This window comes from Melanotaenia boesemani, chromosome 4 (assembly GCF_017639745.1).
Source record: "Melanotaenia boesemani isolate fMelBoe1 chromosome 4, fMelBoe1.pri, whole genome shotgun sequence".
NCBI lineage: Eukaryota > Metazoa > Chordata > Actinopteri > Atheriniformes > Melanotaeniidae > Melanotaenia > Melanotaenia boesemani.
Window position 1 is genome coordinate 34,378,291 of NC_055685.1, and position 23,596 is coordinate 34,401,886.

The 23,596-nt window shown below is 38.9% G+C and overlaps 2 protein-coding genes across 2 annotated transcripts in view; one reads left to right on the forward strand and one right to left on the reverse strand.

The window, feature by feature from the left end:
• LOC121638182 (von Willebrand factor A domain-containing protein 7-like) overlaps positions 1-22,324 on the reverse strand; it is a 41,969-nt gene extending 19,645 nt beyond the window's left edge. Inside the window, 1 exon segment of the mRNA XM_041982757.1 lies at positions 22,169-22,324. The gene's annotated coding sequence lies outside the window, so the exon portion shown is untranslated.
• On the forward strand, positions 1,155-8,069 carry LOC121638183 (prostaglandin D2 receptor 2). The gene is given in 3 exon segments (XM_041982758.1): positions 1,155-1,295; positions 6,146-6,487; positions 6,489-8,069. Coding segments are annotated over 2 exon segments (1,296 nt in total). The 5' UTR covers positions 1,155-1,295; positions 6,146-6,152; the 3' UTR covers positions 7,450-8,069.
• Positions 22,325-23,596: the final 1,272 nt, after the last annotated feature.

The following is a 23,596-nucleotide window of genomic DNA, read 5'->3' on the forward strand; positions in this document are numbered from 1 at the left end:
ATTTCACATTACAGCTGAGCTTGCTTTATGGCACCATGTCATACGGCAGTACCGGGATATTTTGGATGCGCACCATGGCTGATTCAGCAAATAAACATAAGGAGACATTACTGGAGCAGATAAAACAAAAGTCAAGATCACATAGATTTTTACTGGAAAGAGCTCAGAAGAGAGATGGGATTCAAGATTTGATGCAGGATTGGTCTTTGTTAGGGAGCACCATAGAGATGAAGTCAGCCAAAACTCAGCAGTATCGTGTATTAGAATTTCACACACCGTTCCTACGGTTACGCAGGTTACATGTTTACCTATCAAACAAGCAAACGCATCATAAGGTTTCACATGGAAAACCATTAAATTAGGTTTTAAATCCAAACAGGTCCTGTCTGGATTATAGCAAAATACACATTTTAAGGTAAGTAAATACTAAAACTATAAAGAGATTTTTTTCTGTATTACAGGGATTTTCATACTTTATTTTCATGCATAACATTTGAAAAAATGTGATAAAGATTTTAAATCGGAAAGAAAAAAAATCTACAAGTTCAACAGTGATTGAGCAATAGAAGTGATTAAGAAAGGTTGAGTTTGTCCAGGAAGAACAAAATTAAATTATTTTCTCTGAATTAGACCTCATCACAAAGCTGGTTTGATTGTAGCATTAGTGGTTTCAAACACCCCTGTTTTGTTTTTCCTGTACATACTGAGCAGGCCTTGTGATTGCAACACATTCAACTTGTTTTTATCAAAAAGAGCTCTAAGTTAATGACACTGGCAGATGGTAAAATATTTTGTTCTTTGAACTAAAAAAAAGTCTCTAAAACTAAAACTCCATTATGAGAAACTATATCTTCAGTCTGCAGCATATTGCAGCAGTTTATCATCACATATACAGCATGATGGTTTTTAGTTTCAGGGGAGCATGTTCACACATGTTTAGCCTTGTTATGATACTCTGTCACATAGGACAGACGTGGACATAGCTCAGTTATCCTATTTCAGTGTCTGTTCAGTTACTTCCTGACTTTTATTTTCTTGTGTCAGAGTTTTCAGTGAATTTGTATGTTGATTTGCTTATTTGCTCTCAGTGTCCTCAGAAAAAATGATTTTGGGTGGAGCAAAGAGGTGTGTCTGTGTACGGTTGGGTGGGTGTCTTCAGGATCTGTAAGAAGTGATAGAACTGGAGGGATGAGTGTGTCAGAGAGAAAAATCAAGAAACACACAACCAAAACCCATGAACCCGGAACCGTGTTTTTACTTTCTTTCTGACGTCTGTGAGCATAACCAAGTGTCTGGTAAGTGTTCTTCAAACTCCTAAAATGAGCTCAGTTTACTGTAAAATGACATTTATCTGTACAGCTAGACATAGCAGCAGGTGTTACTTTGGCATAATCATTATTTTTTATGATTTAGATCTACTCCTTGCCTTAGTTTAAACGTTCTTTTGGTATCGTTTATCATACAAAACTAAAGTAGCTGCATTTTAAATTGTCAGTTATTGTTCTTCTTATAGGCAAGAGTTTAAATCGTGTTGTTTAAATATAATGAGATGTCATCCAGATGTTTTGTCAAAAGATGCATGTAGCTACATCATAGTTGTGCTTGACTTATTCATGTAGAAAGAAATTATTTTGATGCTGAGAAATACAGATGAACTGTAAACTTAATATTTTTGTCAGGACATATTCACCCTATAATAAACCTCATTTTTACCTTGGATTTGTTTTAGAAATCAGTGTTGACTTTGTTTTATGGTCACTGTAGAGACTGTATTTATGATGCTGTTGGATTGTTTAGCTGTGAGGTATCTTAGAGATCTTTTTCCACTCACTGACAAGTACGCAGTAAATTATTAAACTAAACTGTAAAAAGCTAAATTAGAGAGAAATGCAAATATAAACAAGTGGCTTGGACAGCATAATGAGAAGCAGTACACTCTCTGTTCACGAAAGAAACTTTGAAAGGTGTTCACCAAACCATAAGATGTGTCTATCAACAGAATCTCCAGCTGACTCAGCAGTTTGCTGCAGTTTCTAAGTAACATCAGTGTTGCTTTCCACTGCATGAACCTCTCACACTGCTGGTATTCAAGCTCTCAGTCTATAAACTTAAAAGGGAAAAGCAGACGTGTCTTGAAACAGTCAGCACTGTCTTACGCAGGAGATTTCATCTGATCTGTCTGTCTTCATGTGCAGACACGGTGCAGAACCGACATCATCAAGGTATTGCAAGAGGATGTGACTAAGTGACCATGACGTAAAAATCGGAAAACATTTAAGAAGAAAAATTCAGAATAGATAACATATATTAACACATCAGATTATATTCAACTAGAAGCACTCGGAGAGCGTAGACCCCCGATTGTTCTGTATCACCAGAATATCAACATAATCTGGGTCAAATGATGTCGCAGTATAACATCTACCATGATGTCATCATACTGAATAGTGTTTATTTATTTATTTATTTTTGCCAGTGATTCTGGGCATTGAGTTAGAAGCTGTAATGATCCCTATCTCCCAACAGGGAATCCTTAAAAATAAATTCTTGCATCCAGACGGTGATTAAGATCCTCCCAAAATCTAATCGGTTGTTCCTTGTTCCATTTCTCATATTTCCAGATAATTTAATCAATTTTGATCAAAATCCATCCTTAACTTTTGAGTTATGTTGCTAACAGACACACACACACACACACACACACACACACAGACAAACAAATAAACAGAAGCAGAAGAATGAAAGCAGAATAAGCTTAACCTGTGCTCTGACAAATGAATGAGGAAGACTCAGATGGGGGAGAAATCAACTCTTCTTATTAAATAATTCATCTTATTACATCTTACAATAGGGTGAAGTTAGGGGTAGACGCCTTTGAGAAGATGTTAAGGCATCTTTTTGTTTTTTAACTTGTCCTGTCCAGCATCATAGAAAGCAGAATTATGGTCTGGCTGCTGTGTTTGGCCAAACTAATTTGCTTTGCCAAGGGGAGCTTTATGGGTATAAGACTGCTCCTGATAATCAGATTTTTTATTAGTTTATTATTATTATTTTTTTATCTTATTTATTTATTTATTTTGAATTATGGAATTTATGTAATCTTGCTGGACCTGACTGCAGGGGCCAGGAAAAAAAGGAGAATGGTGAAGAAAAGTAAAAAGCAAAGTAGAAAAAAGAGAAAGGAGACAAAGATACGGCATGTAAAAGGCAACGACCCTTCAATCCAACCTAACACCAGACACCCACCTGCTACAGAAAGACAACAGAGAATTTCCTATAGATTTTACAGGTTTGACAGGTTTGACAGCTGACATTATTAAGTATTCATCTGTAGGTGCAACTGATAAAGATTTAGCTGGAAAAAATGGCCTCTGTAAACACCACCTTTTTTTTTTTTTTTTGTGTGTTGTCAGTGTGTCAGAAGACCTGCTGTGGCAGTTCTAGGAGGTTTTGTATTGCACAACTGGCTTCATGTTCATTGGCTGCTTACTATGTTCATCTTTTGTTTACATCCTACACTCTCTCTATACTTGCAGTCATGCAGAGCAACAATTTTCCAACCATGGAAATCACTCATCATCACTTTCATATACTTTCACTATAAGCCAGATATTCAAACTCCGTGTATATAAATAACCAACAAATAGCCTTAACTTAGATAAAGCTGCAGCAGATAAGTCAACTAAATGCAAAGTCTCTGATTTTTTTCCACACCAGACTAAACAATAAAAAAAAACCCTGTATATGTTCAATTTGCCTGATTTCCTTCATGACAACTAGACTGTATTTACAGTCATCACTCTCTCCCTCATCCATTCAGTTTTTATTTGACTTTCTCAGTTCTAAATCTAAAGCTTATTTTCAGGTTTTCCAATCTGAGCAGACCTTCATTGTTTTAGCATTTGTTCATACCCTTCAACTGCTTTTATGTATTTAATACAGGGTGTTTTTTTTCCATCAAAATAAGAATGATAGGCAGGTAAAACATGCATACGTAGCCTACTTAATTACAATATTTAAGAGTCTTTGAGATTCCCTTCTGTCCAAGTAAAATAAGGTGTATTTCTCTAAAAGCTGGTATGCAGCAAGACTGCAGGAACAAGCTGTGACAAGCTTGTATAAATGACACCAGTGTTTCTTATGTTTATTTTCTTGCTTGTTTTTCTCCCTTAACATCAAGGAGCAAAATATCAACTCCTGACTTTTAGAAAAAGTGTTTTTGGCTTGCTTTGTGACACGCATTGCAGACAAACCCCATGGTATTTAAATGTAATTTCCTGAAAATTAACACCAACATATGTAACCTAAGAACAGCTGTTTCAGCTGTGAGTCAAACAGTCCTGCTCTCGTTGAGGATTCATTATCTGCTGTCATGTCAGCAAGTCTAGAATATAAATTACATTTTATAATATTTTCAGAGTTTCACTGGCAAAAAGGCAGCAAAGTGTAACAAGTCTGGACAAATCATTTCACTGATCCATTCACTGCATCTGAAGAATGTCTGATTATCTTTAAGCAATCTTTATAGAAGGGTGCACCCAGACTTCACAAAACCATTGTTGACTTTACGTTTGGATGATCTACTCATTTATCTGGAAACCCAGTGAAATACTCACAAAATCTAATTTATTTATCAATAAATTAATAGCATCAATGAACATGTTTTTTACTGATTATTTATGGTACAAAAATTAATATATAAAAGCACATCAACATATTTTGTGAAATCCTCATGAAAAGTCTTTTCCATCACATCTAATAAGAGACAACGTTCTATGTGCAGTATGGAGGGGTTAGATGTTGGAGCATGGCATCAAAATATTCTTTTCCTAGATTATTATAAGCTGGGTTAAGTCAACCAACATGTTCCAACACATCCCAGACATAATAATAATGATGCATTAAATCATTTAATCTTCTTTTTTGACAAATCTGATAATAAAACTAAATTAGATACGCAAGATATTCACAAACATAATGACTACTGCAGTTATTCTAGACCACACAAGCCTCCTTTTAAATTGTACCAGATTAAACAAAAATCTAAAATCCTCATTTCATCTTAACCCTATAACGTCGTATGTATCACATTTGATATCACTTAACATCACTTTATGGTTAAAACCTTGGCTCAAAACGCTGTTGTAAACAACGTGATGCTTGTCTTCTGCCCTCTGGTGGAAATAATAATAATAGACTAATGCACTACAACAATTTTGACATATCACATAGTAATAAATGGTGAATATAATTATTTTTTTGTTAATAATAGACTTTTCTCACTTTGTTTCCTTTTTTTTTATTATTATTTTTGATTAAGATATATAATTTCATCCCCACAATAAGTAAACACTGATGTTTGCAAAGCAATTTTTTTAACTGTCATTGCAACTTTATCAAGTATAAAATAAACCACCACAGATCAATGGCAGCTTTTCCACTTCTCAGTTCTGCCATGGTGAATGGAGGAGATAGCACCTCGGCTCCCAGTGTATATAGAAAACCAGATAAACTTAAGCCTGGCACAGATCCCAGAAATCACACAACTGCCTCACTACACAAAATCAGTGAGCACTAGTGTGTAGATACTGAATGAATGCAAGACTTTAAGCAAGCGGATGAAATAGGTAGAACATGGATAATAACCACTTGTTTAGAATTAAAGAAAGGCAGAGAGATGGGTGTCCACTTTTTAGAAGAAACAGAAAGACACAAAGCTGACATGAAGTCTTAAAAATAGAACAGAATATTCAAGACAATAAAACACAGAGAGGGAGAGCTGCTTACATTAAATCCTAGCGCTGCTTCCTTCAGGGCTTTCTGTCAGAAATGCTTTTCCTAGAAAGATTTTAGGGAAAGATTACAGTTCAGAATTCCTGCATCTTAAAGCGTGGAATGGGGACACCTTCCTCGTCCGCCATAGTGGTATTCAGTAAGAAGGAGGAGCACCAGGAAGGAGGGACATAGAATGACTGCAGGCATCAATCTAGACAAAAAGTACACATACAAATGTACACAAAAGTAAAGTAAAAAAAATAATTTGTTCCGTCAGAAGGCCAAGCAGGCCTGGTGTGCACTTGTACCTGCTTCCTGTGACATTAACTGAGATTTAAAGTAGGTATTAATATGTTTGTTCTCCTTTCAGATTACTAATGTCCAACATGTACTCAAACTCAACCACTTCAGAGGGCCAGTTCTGCCCCCAGCTTCAGATGATGAGGGACCACGGAGTCAATAACAACACAAAGGTCAATCTGGCCGTGGTTTGCGTTCATGGTCTGGTCTCCTGCCTGGGGATTTTGGAAAACGCCCTGATCATCTGGGTGGTGGGCTTCCGCCTCAGAAATCGTACTGTGGCCTCTGTATGGGTGCTTAATCTGGCCATGTCTGACTTTCTGGCCACCTTGACTCTCCCACTCTTCACCATCTACCTTCATTCTTCCCATAGCTGGGAACTTGGCAACCCACTTTGCAAAGCAAAGTCATCCATTCTTCCTAAATATGTTTGTGTCAGCCTTCCTGCTGGCAGCTATTTCCCTGGACCGCTTACTTCTGGTGGTCAAGCCCGTGTGGAGCCAGAATCATCGGTCAGTGGCAGGAGCATGGAAGGTGTGTGCACTGGGCTGGCTGTGGGCAACATTAAATACAGCTCCTTATTCCCTGTTTCGCTCAGTGGTAGAGAAGAGGGATGGGAGGAAGTTGTGTTATCATAATTTTGCCTTGTTTTCATCCGCTGCAACACTGGAGAGAGATTGCAATGTGATGCAAACAGCAATAGCCATCTCCAAGCTGCTGCTTGCTTTCCTGTTCCCTCTTGTGGTGATTGCAGGGAGCTACATCCAAATTGGCCTCAGCCTGAGGAAGAGGGACATGAGGAGAAGGCAAAGTGCCAGTAAACTAACAAATACACTGATTGTGTCAAACAGTGATCGAGTGAAAAATACACCTACAAACACAAAAACTAATAATTTCCTGCTCAAACATTTTACTTGTGGTCCATCTATTAGGTCAGAAGTAAATACCTTGTCACCCACCACCTCTAGTCCACATCAAAACCAGCTTTCCCAGAGTTTCACCAAGATGGTTTCATGTGTGATTGCAGCATTTGCACTGTGCTGGGCTCCTTATCACATCTTCTGCACAATTGAGCTCTCAGATAAGGAAGATACTCTCAAACTGGTGGAGACTTGGCTCCCGCTAGCTGCTACACTTGCATTCTTAAATCCATTATTGAACCCCATCCTGTATGCCTTCAGCTGTCCGCACTTCTGTGTGAGAATACAGCAAAGCCTGGGGGCATTATTCGATGGACTGGTGGAGGAGGGAGAGGGAATACTGATGGTCTCGGGGAAGAGTCTAAGAGCTCACATGAAGCGGAAGAGCAGTCAGGATGGAAGCCTTGCAACACCAGGTTCACCAGAAGGACTGTGTCAGTCACCTGACATTTAACTACACCCCCCACCCCACTCAAAGGACCGCAAAGACAGTCACACAGATAAGTTTGTGCAAGAATCACCAAACAATGTGGAGCATACCTGTGACATCATTGGGGTTTTGTTGGGAGTTGGGGGATGGGGGAGCTGGCTGTTTATATATAACTATATTGTGCATGTTTGAAACACATTTGTGTATTTTGCAGCCAAAATGGGACAGAACAGGGATATTTCTGTGGACTAGTTTGCCTTGTTGATAATCATGTCTCTAAATTCCAGATTTCCTTCTTGGCCCTGGTACTTGGTCTAATCCCTCAGTCTTGTAGCGATAAAGTGTCTGTTCTGTCGAGGAGGAAGTCATCTAGTTGTCCAGATAATTACCATTGACCCTACTGAAAGTTAGACAACTACAGCTTGACCCCAAAAACTACAAGTACTAAGGCCGTGGGAAGAAATTCTGGAGAAATTCTGCTGCTGCATCTTGCAACTTGGACTATTTCAGGTTCCGATATACTATGAGTCTGTACTTCTATATTTACATGTTTTGTATTCAGATACTATGTTAAAAAAAAAAAGTTTTATGAAAAGACAAAAACCTTAAACATTTCATGTCAGCTTATTCAGAATTTATTGCTTCACATTGTTATTGCCCATGATTACATCTTATTCTAAATAATATAATTTTAAGATTTTAAACTGAAAATGGAATAATACATTGATAATCCATTATATATGTTTAATTTTTCTTTATTGTTCTTCTTATTTTTGTTTTGTTTTATTTATTTATTTATTTATTAGGTTTGTTTTGCCAATGATTCTGTCCATTATCTCTTGAGTTAGAAGATCACAATATAATCCCTATCTCCCAATAGTAAAGAATCCTTAAAAAAATTCCTGGTGATCCAGAGCTCTCTGAAAATCTAAAAATTTGTTCCTTATTCCATTTCTGACATTCCCAGAAAATTTTAATCCGTCCATAACTTTTTGAGTTATGTTGCTACCAGACAGTCGAACAGACCATCTAACACTGCCGAGTACATGCCCTCCGCCTCAGCAACGGTAATAAATATAAAACATTTATCATGGTCACCTTACTTAGTCTAGTGGTATAAAATCCTGCTTTTCTCTCCCACAATTAGCTATAAACAGTTGTTGTGGGGCTGTAGACTAAAAGTAAAGGGTCATGGATGAAGTGATAAGAAAAGAAATAAAGTTTCCTTGTAAAACATTGAAGTGGATTTGTTAAGGATTAAAAAAATCTATTGTTTTTATTGTTTAATCTATGGCTGTTATGATTATTTTTAGTGTTATGACCAATATGTAATTATTGTTATTGCCGTTAGCCCGGGCATATGCCCAGCTTTTCTGTTATTGCTACTATTTGCACACAGAGCAAGCACTGTCACACTGTTCTGTTTGTTTTTCTCTTGTTTTTTCTGTTTTATATAACAGTGTAAAAAAAAAAAAAACTATTAAAATATATGAAAAAATGTATGTTAACAACCCACTGTCATCTATTCCACCTCTCATGCATTGTCTGAATAGGTTTAGTGACATCTCTGGCTACAAGATAAATGAAGGAAAATCCGAAGCAATGATGATTTCAGGATGCTGGCCTGCCCAACTAAATGCCAATGTAAAGTTCCGATGGTCAAAAGAAGGGTTTAGGTATCTGGGAGTGACCCTATCCAAAGACTCATCGAAGTTATACAAATCCAATTACAACACGCTCATAAATCTTATTAAAAATGATCTAGAGAGATGGCAGATGCTCCCCCTTTCTTTAATGGGTAGGATCGAAACCATCAGAATGAATGTTTTGCCACGATTTCTCTTTCTTTTCCACTCCCTCCCAGTCACAGTGCCTACAAGTACTTTTCAACTGATGGACAAACTTATTTCAAAATTTATTTGGCAAAACAAACGACCCAGAGTGAGACTTAAAGTACTACACTCCCCGAAAGAAAAGGGTGGCCTGGCCCTTCCACACTTGAAAAGTTACTACTGGGCGGCTCAGCTGAAGGCCCTGGTCACATGGATTAAGATGGATGAAGACACAAGATGGTTCAGTTAGAGCAGTGCTCGGTACCAGATAGACCCATGACAGCTTTATTATTTATGGACACAAAAGAAAGACAAAAACTGAAAATACAGAATGAATGGGTTAAATTTACTTTAGGTGTTTGGCAAAAGGTGAGAAAACAACTTAAATTACCCCTCTCTCTGTCCAGAGCATCCAAAATATTGACCATAACCGATTTTATACCTGTAAAGCTCGATAGTGGATTTCATAGATGGGCCAATATGGGCTTAACGAATGTAAATCAGTTGTTCTGTGGGAGACATCTCAAATCCTTTTCCCAGATTCAGACTGAGTTCCATTTGTCTAGTAATGATCTATTTCGCTATATGCAGATAAGACATTATTTAGAGAAACACAAGGAATTCGAAAAAGTGAGGGACCAGCCGATAAATTTTGAGCAATATTGGATTGATATAGAGGACAAAAACGACATAAGGAAAATTACTTCTTCTCTATACAAAATCATTAGAAAGGAACAAGCCGACGGGACATTAGACGTGAAAAATAAATGGGAATTAGAGCTCAATACAGTTATAGATGATATAGACTGGGAATACTCTTGGGAGGAGTGGCATAAATGTCTTAATAGTCCAAACTGGAGGGAATTTAGTTGGAAATTAAGAATGAGATTTTTTAGGACCCCATTAATTATATCCACCTATGAACACAACATTAGCGCCCTCTGCTGGCGAAAGTGTGGCCAAATAGGTGATTTTTCTCACATTTTCTGGGAATGTCCTGTCATCAGCCCTTTTTGGGAGAGGGTAAACGGGGAAATTAAAAAGATCCTGAATCTTAATATAACATATCCTATCCATCAAATAATTCTGGGTGACTTAACATCTGAGGTCTGGGACAAAAAACAAATGTATATATTAAAGGTCTTAGTACTAATTGCCCACAAGACAATAACGATAAACTGGCTTAAACCGCTCCCACCTACCCTGGAACAATGGACTCAGAAACTAAAATCTGTGATTTTTATGGAGGAAATAACTGCAGTTTTGCGACTGAAGAGAGACTTGTACTTGAAAAGATGGTCACCGGTGATCTCCTATGTGGACAAGACATAAATGTTCTATCCCTTTGCCTATCAGTTTTTTTTTTTTTTTTTTTTTTTTCCTTAATGGGACTGATATAAATGTACACTTCTAATTGTTATTTCTGTCCTTTTGTAAATGTACTATGCATGTCATTAGAAATAAGTTATATACTCTGAGTGCAACTATGTCAAGGATTTGTTGTCTTAATAAAAGTTCAAAAAAAAATATGAAAAAAGAAAAGAAAAGACAAGCATGCGCCTGCTGTTAATTGTTTTTTTCTTTAATGTAATTATTGTGGGTTTTTGCTGATTTTAGCCACTAGAGAGCAGAGTGGTACCAATTACGTAAACTGACATGAAAAGATAACAGAGGATTAAATTCCTCAGGTCCTGTAATCCAGGGCACCTCCAATCTGAGTTCCTGAACGTTTGAACACCTTTCTAACTGATTGGATTTTATTATATCTGATATCCATTTTAATTGACTGTGTCATTACTAACATTCCTATGTGTGATTCAGTTACACTCAGACACACTAACACACAGGCCGGGGAATAACGTAATCCACTGCAGTGTGGGATTATCACAAAGAAAGTTGTCATTTTGAAATAATATAGACTAAAGATCCAGATTATAGAGAAAACCCCAGGATTAAGTCTGGGGTCAGACTGATAAAGTTGCCCTTCCACCGTCCACTTCTTTCCTTCTCCTGCTCTGCAGTAGTCTGCCATGTGTACGTGTTGGTGTGCACATGAACACTTTGCTAAAGGTGGAACCACTCACAGAAAAAACAAAACAAATGCAAAACAAAAAGGAAAGAACTAGAAGCACTCAGTCATTTTAATTTAATTTAATTTTTCAGTGATTGTGGGCATTATTTTTAGTTAGAAGCTCCACATTCATAGTTATCACTATCTCCACATAGTAAAGAATCCTTTAAAAAAACACCTGATAAAAGAAGAAAATCTAATAACTTGTCCTTTATTGTTTCTCTGAGATTTTCTGAAAATTAATCAAAGTCTGTCCATAGCTTTTTAAGTTATGTTGCTAAGAAACAAACCAACACTGTAGATTACATGACCTCAAACCTTGGAGGAGGTAAAAACAAGGAAGGAAAAGACAATTCATCAGCAGCCATAAAAAGGTCAGAAAGGGGACGAAGAAGGAATTTATGAAAGGAACTGCATGAAAATAAAGCGAGACAGTTTCTCTGTTTGTGATTCTCTCTCTCTCTCTCTCTGTGTGTGTGTGTGTGCTCAATGGAAAAATCATAAAAACAAGAGTGAAAGTAAAACTCAGCAGGAAAGTCGGTCTAGGAAAATAAAAATAATTGAATCCACTCTTGCACAACCAAACTGAATTTATTTTTTTTTTCTGTTGCAAGAAGTAAACAGAAATGGTAAAAAGTAAATAAATAAATAAATCCCTGCATTGGGCTGAATGCCCTGAATAACGTGTATAATTCAGAAAATTCCTCTGCAGACATGAATGAATTTATATGGATGAAATAAAAGATTAGAGCTACTGACGGACGACTGCAGGCAGATTAGAGAAAAGATAATGAAACTGCAGGAGAACCGTGGGAACATCTGATGGCAGAAGATGCTGAAGATGATAAAGCTCGACAGGTTATGTAAAGTGTAGTGAAAAACAGCTGGTACAGATGAGAGACGAGGAAAGAGTGAAAGAGAGGGGTAGGTGGGGGGAGTATTGCTTTAACAGGGTTTAATGCTCTGCTGTGGTACTTATAGCTGGCAGATGCTCACAAGAGTATTAAAGCTAAGTTGCATTTCAGAGATTTTCTTTTGATCATAATGTATTTAAGAACACACTCATGCACACACTCGTGGAAAAATGAAGAGCAGACTTTTGTGAAAAACATCTACATTAAAAAGAGATGGAAAAAGATTCCTGGAAGGTTTTGTGGACAATATGGACAGAATCATGAATAATTTGTTGTGACTACGTCGTTCTGTTTCTAGGGACTTTCTTCAAAGCTAAAGTTGTTCATTTGTTCATAAAAATGTACTAAATGAATGAATTATTCATACCAGTCAATGAAAAAAGAAAACTATGCCCCGTTAAATTTTCTATTTATATTTAGATTATTAATATCATATCTTTATATGTAGAATCAAGTTAAAATTAGACTATGGGTTAGGTTAAGCTTATGTGGTTGTTCTTGTCTTTCTGAGCCCAGCTCTGTTCTTTTTTGTACTTTTTCCTCTTATGACACCATCATTACTCATCATCATCATTAATCATCATTTCATTAAAACGTCATGCTATTTTAAAAACCTATGACTGAGGATTTCCTGTTTAACCTCCTGAGGTTGCACTAAAACATGACCAGATATTTATTTTTGTAATCCAACTAGCCTGGTCACCTGACAAATAAACACACTATAGACAGTGAGATTACAAATAACTCTTCTTACATGAGCTAAATCCAGTATATTTGGCTGAGTTTCCCAGTGCAAGAGTTTGATATATAAAAAATGGTTTAAATACTTTTTAACAAACTGAAATGCTCATGTTTCAGTAGAAACAAACAATGACTGTAGTATCCCGACACACCCAGACACAGACAGATGCAGTGACACTTATATGATTCATCTGCTCTTTAAAGGGGAAAAAATATGACGTGGTTACTGAATAAAAAAGGTTTGACACATCATGTTAGAAATAACTGGAATTAATATTCTGAAATCCCAAGATGGCAGGATTAATTTTACATCTTTCTTAAGAAACACATTGTGTTCTTGGAAAAAACCACCTACAGTAAGTCATTACCCAGGGTTAAAGAGCTTGAAAATAAGTTTTTTTGTGTTGCACAAAATTTCATTTATGGGATCAAATTAAATTTAATCTTGTAAATCGACGTTCACAAAATGATTCCAGAGGGTGTAGCTGTAACAGCCAGGTTTGTGCAGGGTAAAAAAGATTTGTATTTGTCAACTAAATGAGTAACTAAACTGTTGAGTGACACAAAGTGCTGTTGTGAGCATTCGTTCCCAGATACAAGGCAGAAACCTACGTGTAAAAGCGCTCTAATTCCCCACACTGCATGTGACTCTGATGTTACAAGAAGTTGGGCCTTCAATCACATGTCAAACGTCCTGCTCAGAGAGCAGGTGGTTTCATTGTCTCTGACGCTGATGGAGGTCATGAAGTGAAGCTGACTTCACGGATTTACAGTGGCAGCATGTCTGCTGAGGAAATTAAAGCTAACCAATAATTTAATGGATACTTGCTTTTACTCTAAAGAAGCTATCCAGAAAATCTTGGTGGAAACAGAAGCCTTCATATGTGTTTTTATATGTGTTTATAATATCCTCTACAATTATCTACTCTGTCATCTTTAAACATCTTTAAACTCTACTGATTCTCTAAGCTCATTGCTGAAGTCTTTCCTCCTTTCCGTTGTGTCAACACACACCCGAATGCTGCAGATGTCATGATGTGTGTTTTAGTTTGTTTTTTGCTGGATTTTCCTTTGCCTAGTTGGTGTCCTGCTGGTTTGAGATTATCTTTGTGTCCATTCCCAGTCTGTTTTTAGTGTCCCTTGGTTGTCTCTGGGTTTATTTCCTGTTTTTATTTTGTACTTCATCCCCCGTCTGTATTACATTATACTTCCTGCTCTTTAGCGCACCTGGTTTATTTGCTTCACCTGCTCCTCGTTACTTGTCCTCTGTATATATATGATTTGGGTCCTGCTTCTGCTTAAGCAGACCAGCACACTGACAACATTCTGCTTTATTAGAAATGCGTACACTTGCTGATCACATGATCTGTTATCAAGCCCATTTTATGGAAGCAGCATGCATGAACTTCCTGTTTGTTTCTGCATTTTATCTTATTTGTTTTGTTTTTAAAAATTGCCTTGAGTATCATTTTTCTGATGAGGTTGCTAATCATCTAATCTAATTCTAAAACCAGAATCCAGAGCGAGTGCACTGTATTTTTCATATATAGTACGAAGTAATTGAGACAAACTTTCCAAACACTATATAAACATGTAATAAGGCATCGTTCAGATTTCTTCTATTTCAGATCATTTGTCCTGTGACCCACTCTGGATGAAAATAAGAACAGGTCCATTCCTGTTCGTTCACCTTCAGCTTTCTAAAATGTCATGTTTAATAATGTGCAATTGAAATCATACTAAAACTGTTGATTCATTTTCTGTACCTGCTTAGTCCAAATTAAAGTCCTGGGAGGGCCGGAGCCTTTCCACAGAGACAAACCATGCAAGCTCACTCCCAGAGCCATTTTACGAGTTAATCTTACATACCTGAGTCCAAATTGAGTGGGAGGCCAGAAGGCCTGGAGAGAACCCACACATGCATGAAAATATACAAACTCCAACCAGAAATGCCCCAGAAAATGTTCAGATTTCAAATTGTGTTATTGGAAATTACACAAGAAGAAAAGTTACTGTCTATAACAATAATTTAAATAAAAAATCAAACTGCATGTGTGCACACAACTGTGTATACTAAATACTGTGTATTAGAGGTGTGAATCTTTACTGTCCTCATTAAGGTTTTAATTCCCCTGCTGACAATTCACATACCATATGTTTACTTTTTTTCTCTTTTGTATAACTTTCATGTGGAACCTTTGTAGGCGCTTCTCGCTGGACCAGGATTCCTTGGAAAAAGAGAGCTTAAATACATTTAACCAGGACAGGCTCTCTACATTTCCTAACAGGCTCACAAAGAAATGTTTCAAATATCAAGGAAGCAAGGATGCAACTAGAGTACTGTTTTTTTATGCATGTAGATGTACAAAGTTCTTCTTTTATCAGAGACACCAAATTTCATTGCATGTCACATTATTTCAAAATAATTTCTGGACTGCAACAGATATAGTATGGTAAGTAGCTTCCTATTTCAGAGTTGAAGGTCAGTTTTAGGTCAGTCGCTGTCGTTCCTTAAATTAGTATAAGCAAAGTTTTTTTCATTTTTGTGAGGGAGTCTGTGTGCATTATGACAGTGGTTACTAATCTAGTTTCCTTGAGGATCCCCTTCATACAACGACCACACAGCCGTGGACCCCCTCAACCCCCAACCTGCCCCATGATGAAACCATGCCTGGTTTTATGCTTTCAACTAGCTTCTTGGGTTCACAAATTTGGGTTTTCAGGCTCCCAAGACATGTCCCGGTGTGGCCATAATTTCAATAATCACACAGGCTCTGTACAGTCAAAACCTTGTGGACTCTTTATGTTCCACACGGACTCAATGGGGTGACAGAGACCCCAGGTTGGGAACCACTACAATATATCTTTTTTTATCTACAGTTCCAAAAGATGTTGGGATGCTGTTTAAAATGAGAATAAAAGCTGAATGCAATGATTGGCAAATCTAACTTCTATTCACAATAAAGTCAAGCATGTTACTTTATCAATTTTTATATAACTGCTTATTTCAATGCTGGGTCGCTGGAGCCTATCCCACCAGTTACTAGGCAGGAGGCATAGTAGTCTGGCACAGGGCCAACAGAGAGACAAACAACCCTCTTTCCTACAGAGAATTTAGAGATGTCAAGTATGTCTTTGAACTATGGGAGGAAGCCAGATTACCCAGAGCAAACCCACAAACTGGGAGAATAAGGACGTTCACACAGAAAGGCCTGACAGCAGGTCATTTTAACCACTGTGTGACATGTTCTCAGCCCACAACAATGCAGACTGAGGACACCAGTTTCTTGTGCTTTGGGGAAAATTAATGCTGTCTCATTCTTGTACAATACAAGATTCTAGAAGCTCAACAGGTCTTTTATTTATTTATTCATTTTATTTTGCATTTCATCTCACACCAAATTATTTAATTGGTGGACTTAAGGTATGCCAGTCCAACACCTGGACTCTTTGCAGTCAAACCCATGTTGTTGTGCTTGTAGCATCGTTTGGCTGAAATATGCAAAGTCTTCTCTGAACATTTTGTCTGGCCTGAAGATCATTTATCCCTCAAGCCTAAAGATGTCTCCAGAGTCTCTGAATCTTTTGATGATATTTAAAATACCATCACCCAAAATGTTATTCACAACGGGACACAGAAATTTATCAAAAGATATTTCTAAAATGTCATGTTTAATAATGTGCAATTAAAATCATACTAAAACTGTTCATTTATTTTCTGTACCTGCTTAGTCCAATTTAAGGTCATGGGAGGGCCGGAGCCTTTCCACAGAGACAAACCATGCAAGCTCACTCCCAGAGCCATTTTACGAGTTAATCTTACATACGAGTCCAAACTGAGTGGGGGGCCAGAAGGCCTGGAGAGAACCCACACATGCATGAAAATGTACAAACTCCAACCAGAAATGCCCCAGAAAATGTTCAGGTTTCAAATTGTGTTATTGGAAATTACACAAGAAGAAAAGTTACTGTCTATACAATAATTTAAATAAAAAATCAAACTGCATGTGTGCACACAACTGTGTATACTAAATACTGTGTATTAGAGGTGTGAATCTTTACTGTCCTCATTAAGGTTTTAATTCCCCTGCTGACAATTCACATACCATATGTTTACTTTTTTCTCTTTTGTATAACTTTCATGTGAAACCTTTGTAGGCGCTTCTCGCTGGACCAGGATTCCTTGGAAAAAGAGAGCTTAAATACATTTAACCAGGACAGGCTCTCTACATTTCCTAACAGGCTCACAAAGAAATGTTTCAAATATCAAGGAAGCAAGGATGCAACTAGAGTACTGTTTTTTTATGCATGTAGATGTACAAAGTTCTTCTTTTATCAGAGACACCAAATTTCATTGCATGTCACATTATTTCAAAATAATTTCTGGACTGCAACAGATATAGTATGGTAAGTAGCTTCCTATTTCAGAGTTGAAGGTCAGTTTTAGGTCAGTCGCTGTCGTTCCTCAAATTAGTATAAGCAAAGTTTTTTTTCATTTTTGTGAGGGAGTCTGTGTGCATTATGACAGTGGTTACTAATCTAGTTTCCTTGAGGATCCCCTTCATACAACGACCACACAGCCATGGACCCCCTCAACCCCCAACCTGCCCCATGATAAAACCATGCCTGGTTTTATGCTTTCATCAACTAGCTTCTTGGGTTCACAAATTTGGGTTTTCAGGCTCCCAAGACATGTCCCGGTGTGGCCATAATTTCAATAATCACACAGGCTCTGTACAGTCAAAACCTTGTGGACTCTTTATGTTCCACACGGACTCAATGGGTGTCAGAGACCCCAGGTTGGGAACCACTACAATATATCTTTTTTTTATCTACAGTTCCAAAAGATGTTGGGATGCTGTTTAAAATGAGAATAAAAGCTGAATGCAATGATTGGCAAATCTAACTTCTATTCACAATAAAGTCAAGCATGTTACTTTATCAATTTTTATATAACTGCTTATTTCAATGACCTCCTCAATCCCACCAACACGTCTTCTGATGAGGAAGCAGAGTCTGGGGTAGCTGGTGCTGGCTCGCCTATCTCTGGGGCTGAGGTCACTGAGGTGGTTAAAAATCTCCTTGGTGGCAAGGCCCCGGGGGTGGATGAGGTCCGCCCAGAGTTTCTTAAGGCTCGGATGCCGTAGGGCTGTCTTGGTTGACACGCCTCTGCGGCATCGCGTGGACATCGGGGACAGTCCCCCTGGACTGGCAGACTGGGGTGGTGGTCCCCCTCTTCAAAAAGGGGGACCGGAGGGTGTGCTCCAACTACAGGGGGATCACACTCCTCAGCCTCCCCAGTAAGGTCTATTCAGGGGTGCTGCAGAGGAGGGTCCGTCAGATAGTCGAACCTTGAATTGAGGAGGAGCAGTGTGGTTTTCGTCCCGGTCGTGGAACAGTGGACCAGCTCTACACCCTCTTTGGGGTCCTCGAGGGGGCATGGGAGTTTGCCCAACCAATCTACATGGTTTTGTGGATTTGGAGAAGGCATTTGACCGTGTTCCCGGGGACCTCCTGGGGGGTACTCCGGGAGTATGGAGTGCCGGACTCGCTTGTAAGAGCTGTCCGGTCCCTGTACGACCGGTGTCAGAGCTTGGTCCGCATTGCCGGCAGTAAATCAGAATCGTTTCCGGTGCGGGTTGGACTCCGCCAAGGCTGTCCTTTGTCACCGATTCTGTTCATAACTTTTATGGACAGCATTTCTAGGCGCAGCCGAGGTGTCGAGGGGATCCGGTTCGGTGGCCTCAGGATTGGGTCTCTGCTCTTTGCGGATGACATGGTTCTGTTGGCTTCATCGGGACGTGATCTTCAGCTCGCACTGGAGCGATTCGCAGCCGAGTGTGAAGCGGCTGGGATGAGAATCAGCACCTCCAAATCCGAGACCATGGTCCTCAGCCAGAAAAGGGTGGAGTGCTCTCTCCGGGTCTGCGATGGGGTCCTGCCCCAAGTGGAGGAGTTTACATATCTCGGGGTCTTGTTCACGAGTGAGGGAAGGATGGAGCGAGAGATCGACAGGCAGATCGGTGCGGCGTCCGCAGTGATGCGGGCTCTGCATCGGTCTGTCGTGGTGAAGAGAGAGCTGAGCTGAAAGGCAAAGCTCTCGATTTACCGGTCGATCTACGTTCCTACCCTCACCTATGGTCATGAACTGTGGGTAATGACCGAAAGAACGAGATCTCGAATACAAGCGGCCGAAATGAGTTACCTCCGCAGGGTGGCCGGGCTCTCCCTTAGAGATAGGGTGAGAAGCTCGGTGATCCGGGAGGGGCTCAGAGTAGAGCCGCTTCTCCTCCACATCGAGAGGAGCCAGATGAGGTGGCTCGGGCATCTGGTTAGGATGCCTCCTGGACGCCTCCCTGGTGAGGTGTTCCGGGCACGTCCCACCGGAAGGAGGCCCCGGGGCAGACCCAGGACACGCTGGACAGACTACATCTCTCGGCTGGCCTGGGAACGCCTCGGGATCCCTTCGGATGAGCTGGTGAATGTGGCCGGGGAGAGGGAAGTCTGGGTTTCCCTGCTTAGGCAGCTGCCCCCTCGACCCGACTCCGGATAAGCGGAAGAGAATGGATGGATGGATGGATGGATGCTTATTTCAATGCTGGGTCGCTGGAGTCTATCCCACCAGTTACTAGGCAGGAGGCATAGTAGTCTGGCACATGGCCAACAGAGAGACAAACAACCCTCTTTCCTACAGAGAATTTAGAGATGTCAAGTATGTCTTTGAACTATGGGAGGAAGCCAGATTACCCAGAGCAAACCCACAAACTGGGAGAATAAGGACGTTCACACAGAAAGGCCTGACAGAAGGTCATTTTAACCACTGTGTGACATGTTCTCAGCCCACAACAATACAGACTGAGGACACCAGTTTCTTGTGCTTTGGGGAAAATGAATGCTGTCTCATTCTTGTACAATACAAGATTCTAGAAGCTCAACAGGTCTTTTATTTATTATTCATTTTATTTTGCATTTCATCTCACACCAAATTATTTAATTGGTGGACTTAAGGTATGCCAGTCCAACACCTGGACTCTTTGCAGTCAAACCCATTGTCATGTTTTGGTGTGTGTGTCTGAGTTTGCAGGTCAGGGTGAGCAGGTTACCATGGGGACTGAGGGCGGAGTCTGGAGCCACAATTGCTGCCACCTGTCTCACATCAGCAGGCTCATTATCTAACTCTACTCCCTGCTATTTAGGGGCAAGCAGGAGCTCCAGTCTTCGCCAGATTGTCACACTTTACTGCGTGGTAACCAGGCCATTTCCCAAGTCTTGTGTCTTGTTCTCAGTGAAGACTCTCTTTAATATCTGTATTCCTCAGCTCTAGATCTCGATCCCCTGGATAACCACAGCACCCAGGATATTAACCAACTGCTTGCCAAGCCGACTGCCTGCTTGCTCGCCCTGCCTGCAACCGAACACTCTCACCACCTCCGGTTACCCCCTCCAGCTCTAGCCTTTCTCTGGAATTCAGTAAGCCGCAGCCACAACAGATATCATCAGGCTCTTTGTCAGACCCACACTAATCCTCAGTCTCTTCACAGAAAGACCCACCGGACCTGGACCTTGCCACTCACAATCACTGTAATAAATATTGTTTGCATCTTACCTCATCTCTCCGAGTGTTACTGCATTGGGTCCGGTTCCTGGTACTACGGTCTCCGACCGTGTCACCCATGTTGTTGTGCTTGTAGCATCGTTTGGCTGAAATATGCAAAGTCTTCTCTGAACATTTTGTCTGGCCTGAAGATAATTTGTCCCTCAAGCCTAAAGATGTCTCCAGAGTCTCTGAATCTTTTGATGATATTTAAAATACCATCACCCAAAATGTTATTCACAACGGGACACAGAAAATTTATCAAAAGATATTTCTAAAATGTCATGTTTAATAATGTGCAATTAAAATCATACTAAAACTGTTCATTTATTTTCTGTACCTGCTTAGTCCAATTTAAGGTCCTGGGAGGGCAGGAGCCTTTCCACAGAGACAAACCATGCATGCTCACTCCCAGAGCCATTTTACAAGTTAATCTTACTGAGTCCAAACTGAGTGGGAGGCCAGAAGGCCTGGAGAGAACCCACACATGCATGAAAATATACAAACTCCAACCAGAAATGCTCCAGAAAATGAAAGTGGTTACTAATCTAGTTTCCTTGAGGATCCCCTTCATACAACGACCACACAGCCATGGACCCCCTCAACCCCCAACCTGCCCCATGATGGGGGTTTTTTTATGAATAATATTTGGAATTATTAGGCTGAACAAAAACATAAAGTAAAATAAAAAGGATAGATAATTAAGTGTAGCAGGAACTAAAGAGCTGGAAGGACCTAAATTCAAATAGGCCAACTGGCACCACATCAACAACGTGCAGCAACAAACAGACAGTGACTCAGAAGTTGAGAAATCTACGAAACAAAGAGGCAAAACATCTTCAAATTCTGGAGTGATTCATAAATAGTGCTCCTCAACATAAAACTCAAATAAGAAATATGTCATTTACTCCACATAAAATCATTGCACTTTGTTTACACATTCTTTACAATGTATGCCTTTTTTTCTTTTCTTTTTTTTTTTTTTTTTTTTGTTTCTCCAAAGTTATACAAATTACTCCCTAATGAGTTCTGCCTTCCTCTAAGAATTCCTGGCTTTAGCAACAATGATGGAGTAAAAAAATGGAGCTCAGAGGAAGATTAAAACTGACTTTTACTAAATCCAAATACGTTAGTCTCACATCACCAAACAACTTTCTCTGTAATGAACATGTTCAGCACGTTAAACAGAAGATGGGAAAGGGAGTTAAAGTGGAGTTATGGGAATTGTCAGAACATGTTGGGAGGGGGGCGGGTCAAAGACAGAAAGACAGCAGCAGGATTAAAAAACAAAAACTCCTGCAGGGCTCAGCTTCAAACATTAATAAGTTCTTTCGCTGCATAATTTCCCTTTAATTGCATCTTTAAAATACTTCTACACCTCTATTATACTGCAATGCACATTAACATTTATGTTTATAAAAGAAGACTGTTATATCCTTTAAATCAAACAACTATTCTCAATTATGTGAACAGGCTATTTAATTTCTACTAGAATTATATTTCAGAATGTGTATTTTTACATATATTTTATAAATGATACACAATAATAGAACATCATTTAAAGCTAGAGAAACATCCCAATTAAACTTACCTGTGCTCTATGACAAGATTTGGATTCCAGTGACTTTAATCAAGTTTTTGGAGAAAATCTAAAACTTAGGTTGTTTCTTGCCGTAGGTTTTTAATTGGGTATGAAAGAGGCTCTAAAAGCTGACATTTCTTGTCTCAAATAGATCTTGAGTACCAGAGCTTTGTCAGTGTAGATTTATATAGCTGCTTTTACTTGCACTGTCTAATTCAGAGGAAGTGGGAGTTATCTTGCAGTGTTTCCACCCTCTTATGGTGGTCAAATAGAAGGCATTTTAACTTTTCTAAAAACAGTACTTTCCTTTTGATTTCACAAGACTTAACCACAAGTTGAAACACCAAGACAGCGGATGCTTGGGGCATTTCCAAACCTTTGACCTCTTTTGCAAATGTGGATTTCAACATACTAACTTTTTAGTTTTGGAGAATTTACAGTATTTTTAAGACAAGTATTACATTTTTCATCATACCACAAGATTTTATGTCTCTTCTTCTTAAATAGATTTGGATTTAAATTAAATTAAATAAAAAAAAAAAAAATAAAAAAAAAAAAAAAAAAATTCAGGTCTCTTTCAGAGTTCATACTGCTCGTGCCTTTGACATTAATGCATTGTTGTTTTTTTCTCTCTCTCTCTCTTTTCCCTGACAAAATCAGTGTGTTACAGTTATTAGAAAATCCATTTTCAGGTAAAGTAAAAAGCCATCTAATCCCAACATGCACCTGTAATTAAGTATTTAATTTAGGAGAATGACAAAAAAAACACACACACAAAAGCCTCCTTCAGTAATCTCCCAGAAGCTATAACCATACAAAATCATCTCTGTGCATCACCAACACAATACCAACATTCGGGTTGTTTCCCCCAAAAAAGTAATATTCAAACCCAATAAGATGTAGATGTAAATGTTTTTATTATTATTATTATTATTATTATAACATCGAATCTAAACAAGAACCTTATGGAATTATAATTTAAAATAATACGTGAGAGAACAAACCTGTAAACTTTCCAAAAGGGTTCAGAGGAGGCTAAAGCCTCACTTCCAACAAAGGGTTGGATTGAGACAGCCAGGGTGTAGATATGTTTTGTTAAACTGTAATCAGAGAGAGTATCAGCCGGATAAGATAAGATAATTTTATTGATCCCTCAATGGATAAATCAACATGCCACAGCAGCAAGAATGTAGAGGACAGAGGATAGGACACACACACACACACAACAAAGAATTAGGGAAGGTGAAGGGGGGAGGGAGTGATAGATGTTTGGCTATGTCATTATGAGCCATCACAGCACAAAGCCTCCCTTAAAGTATGACCAAAACACCACTCAGAAACAAAGGAGAATGGTGGTCATCCAACAGTTCGTGTTCCCTCTATTTTAAACTGAGATTTAATCACCATAAAAAAATCTGTTGCTCTAAACAAGGAGCC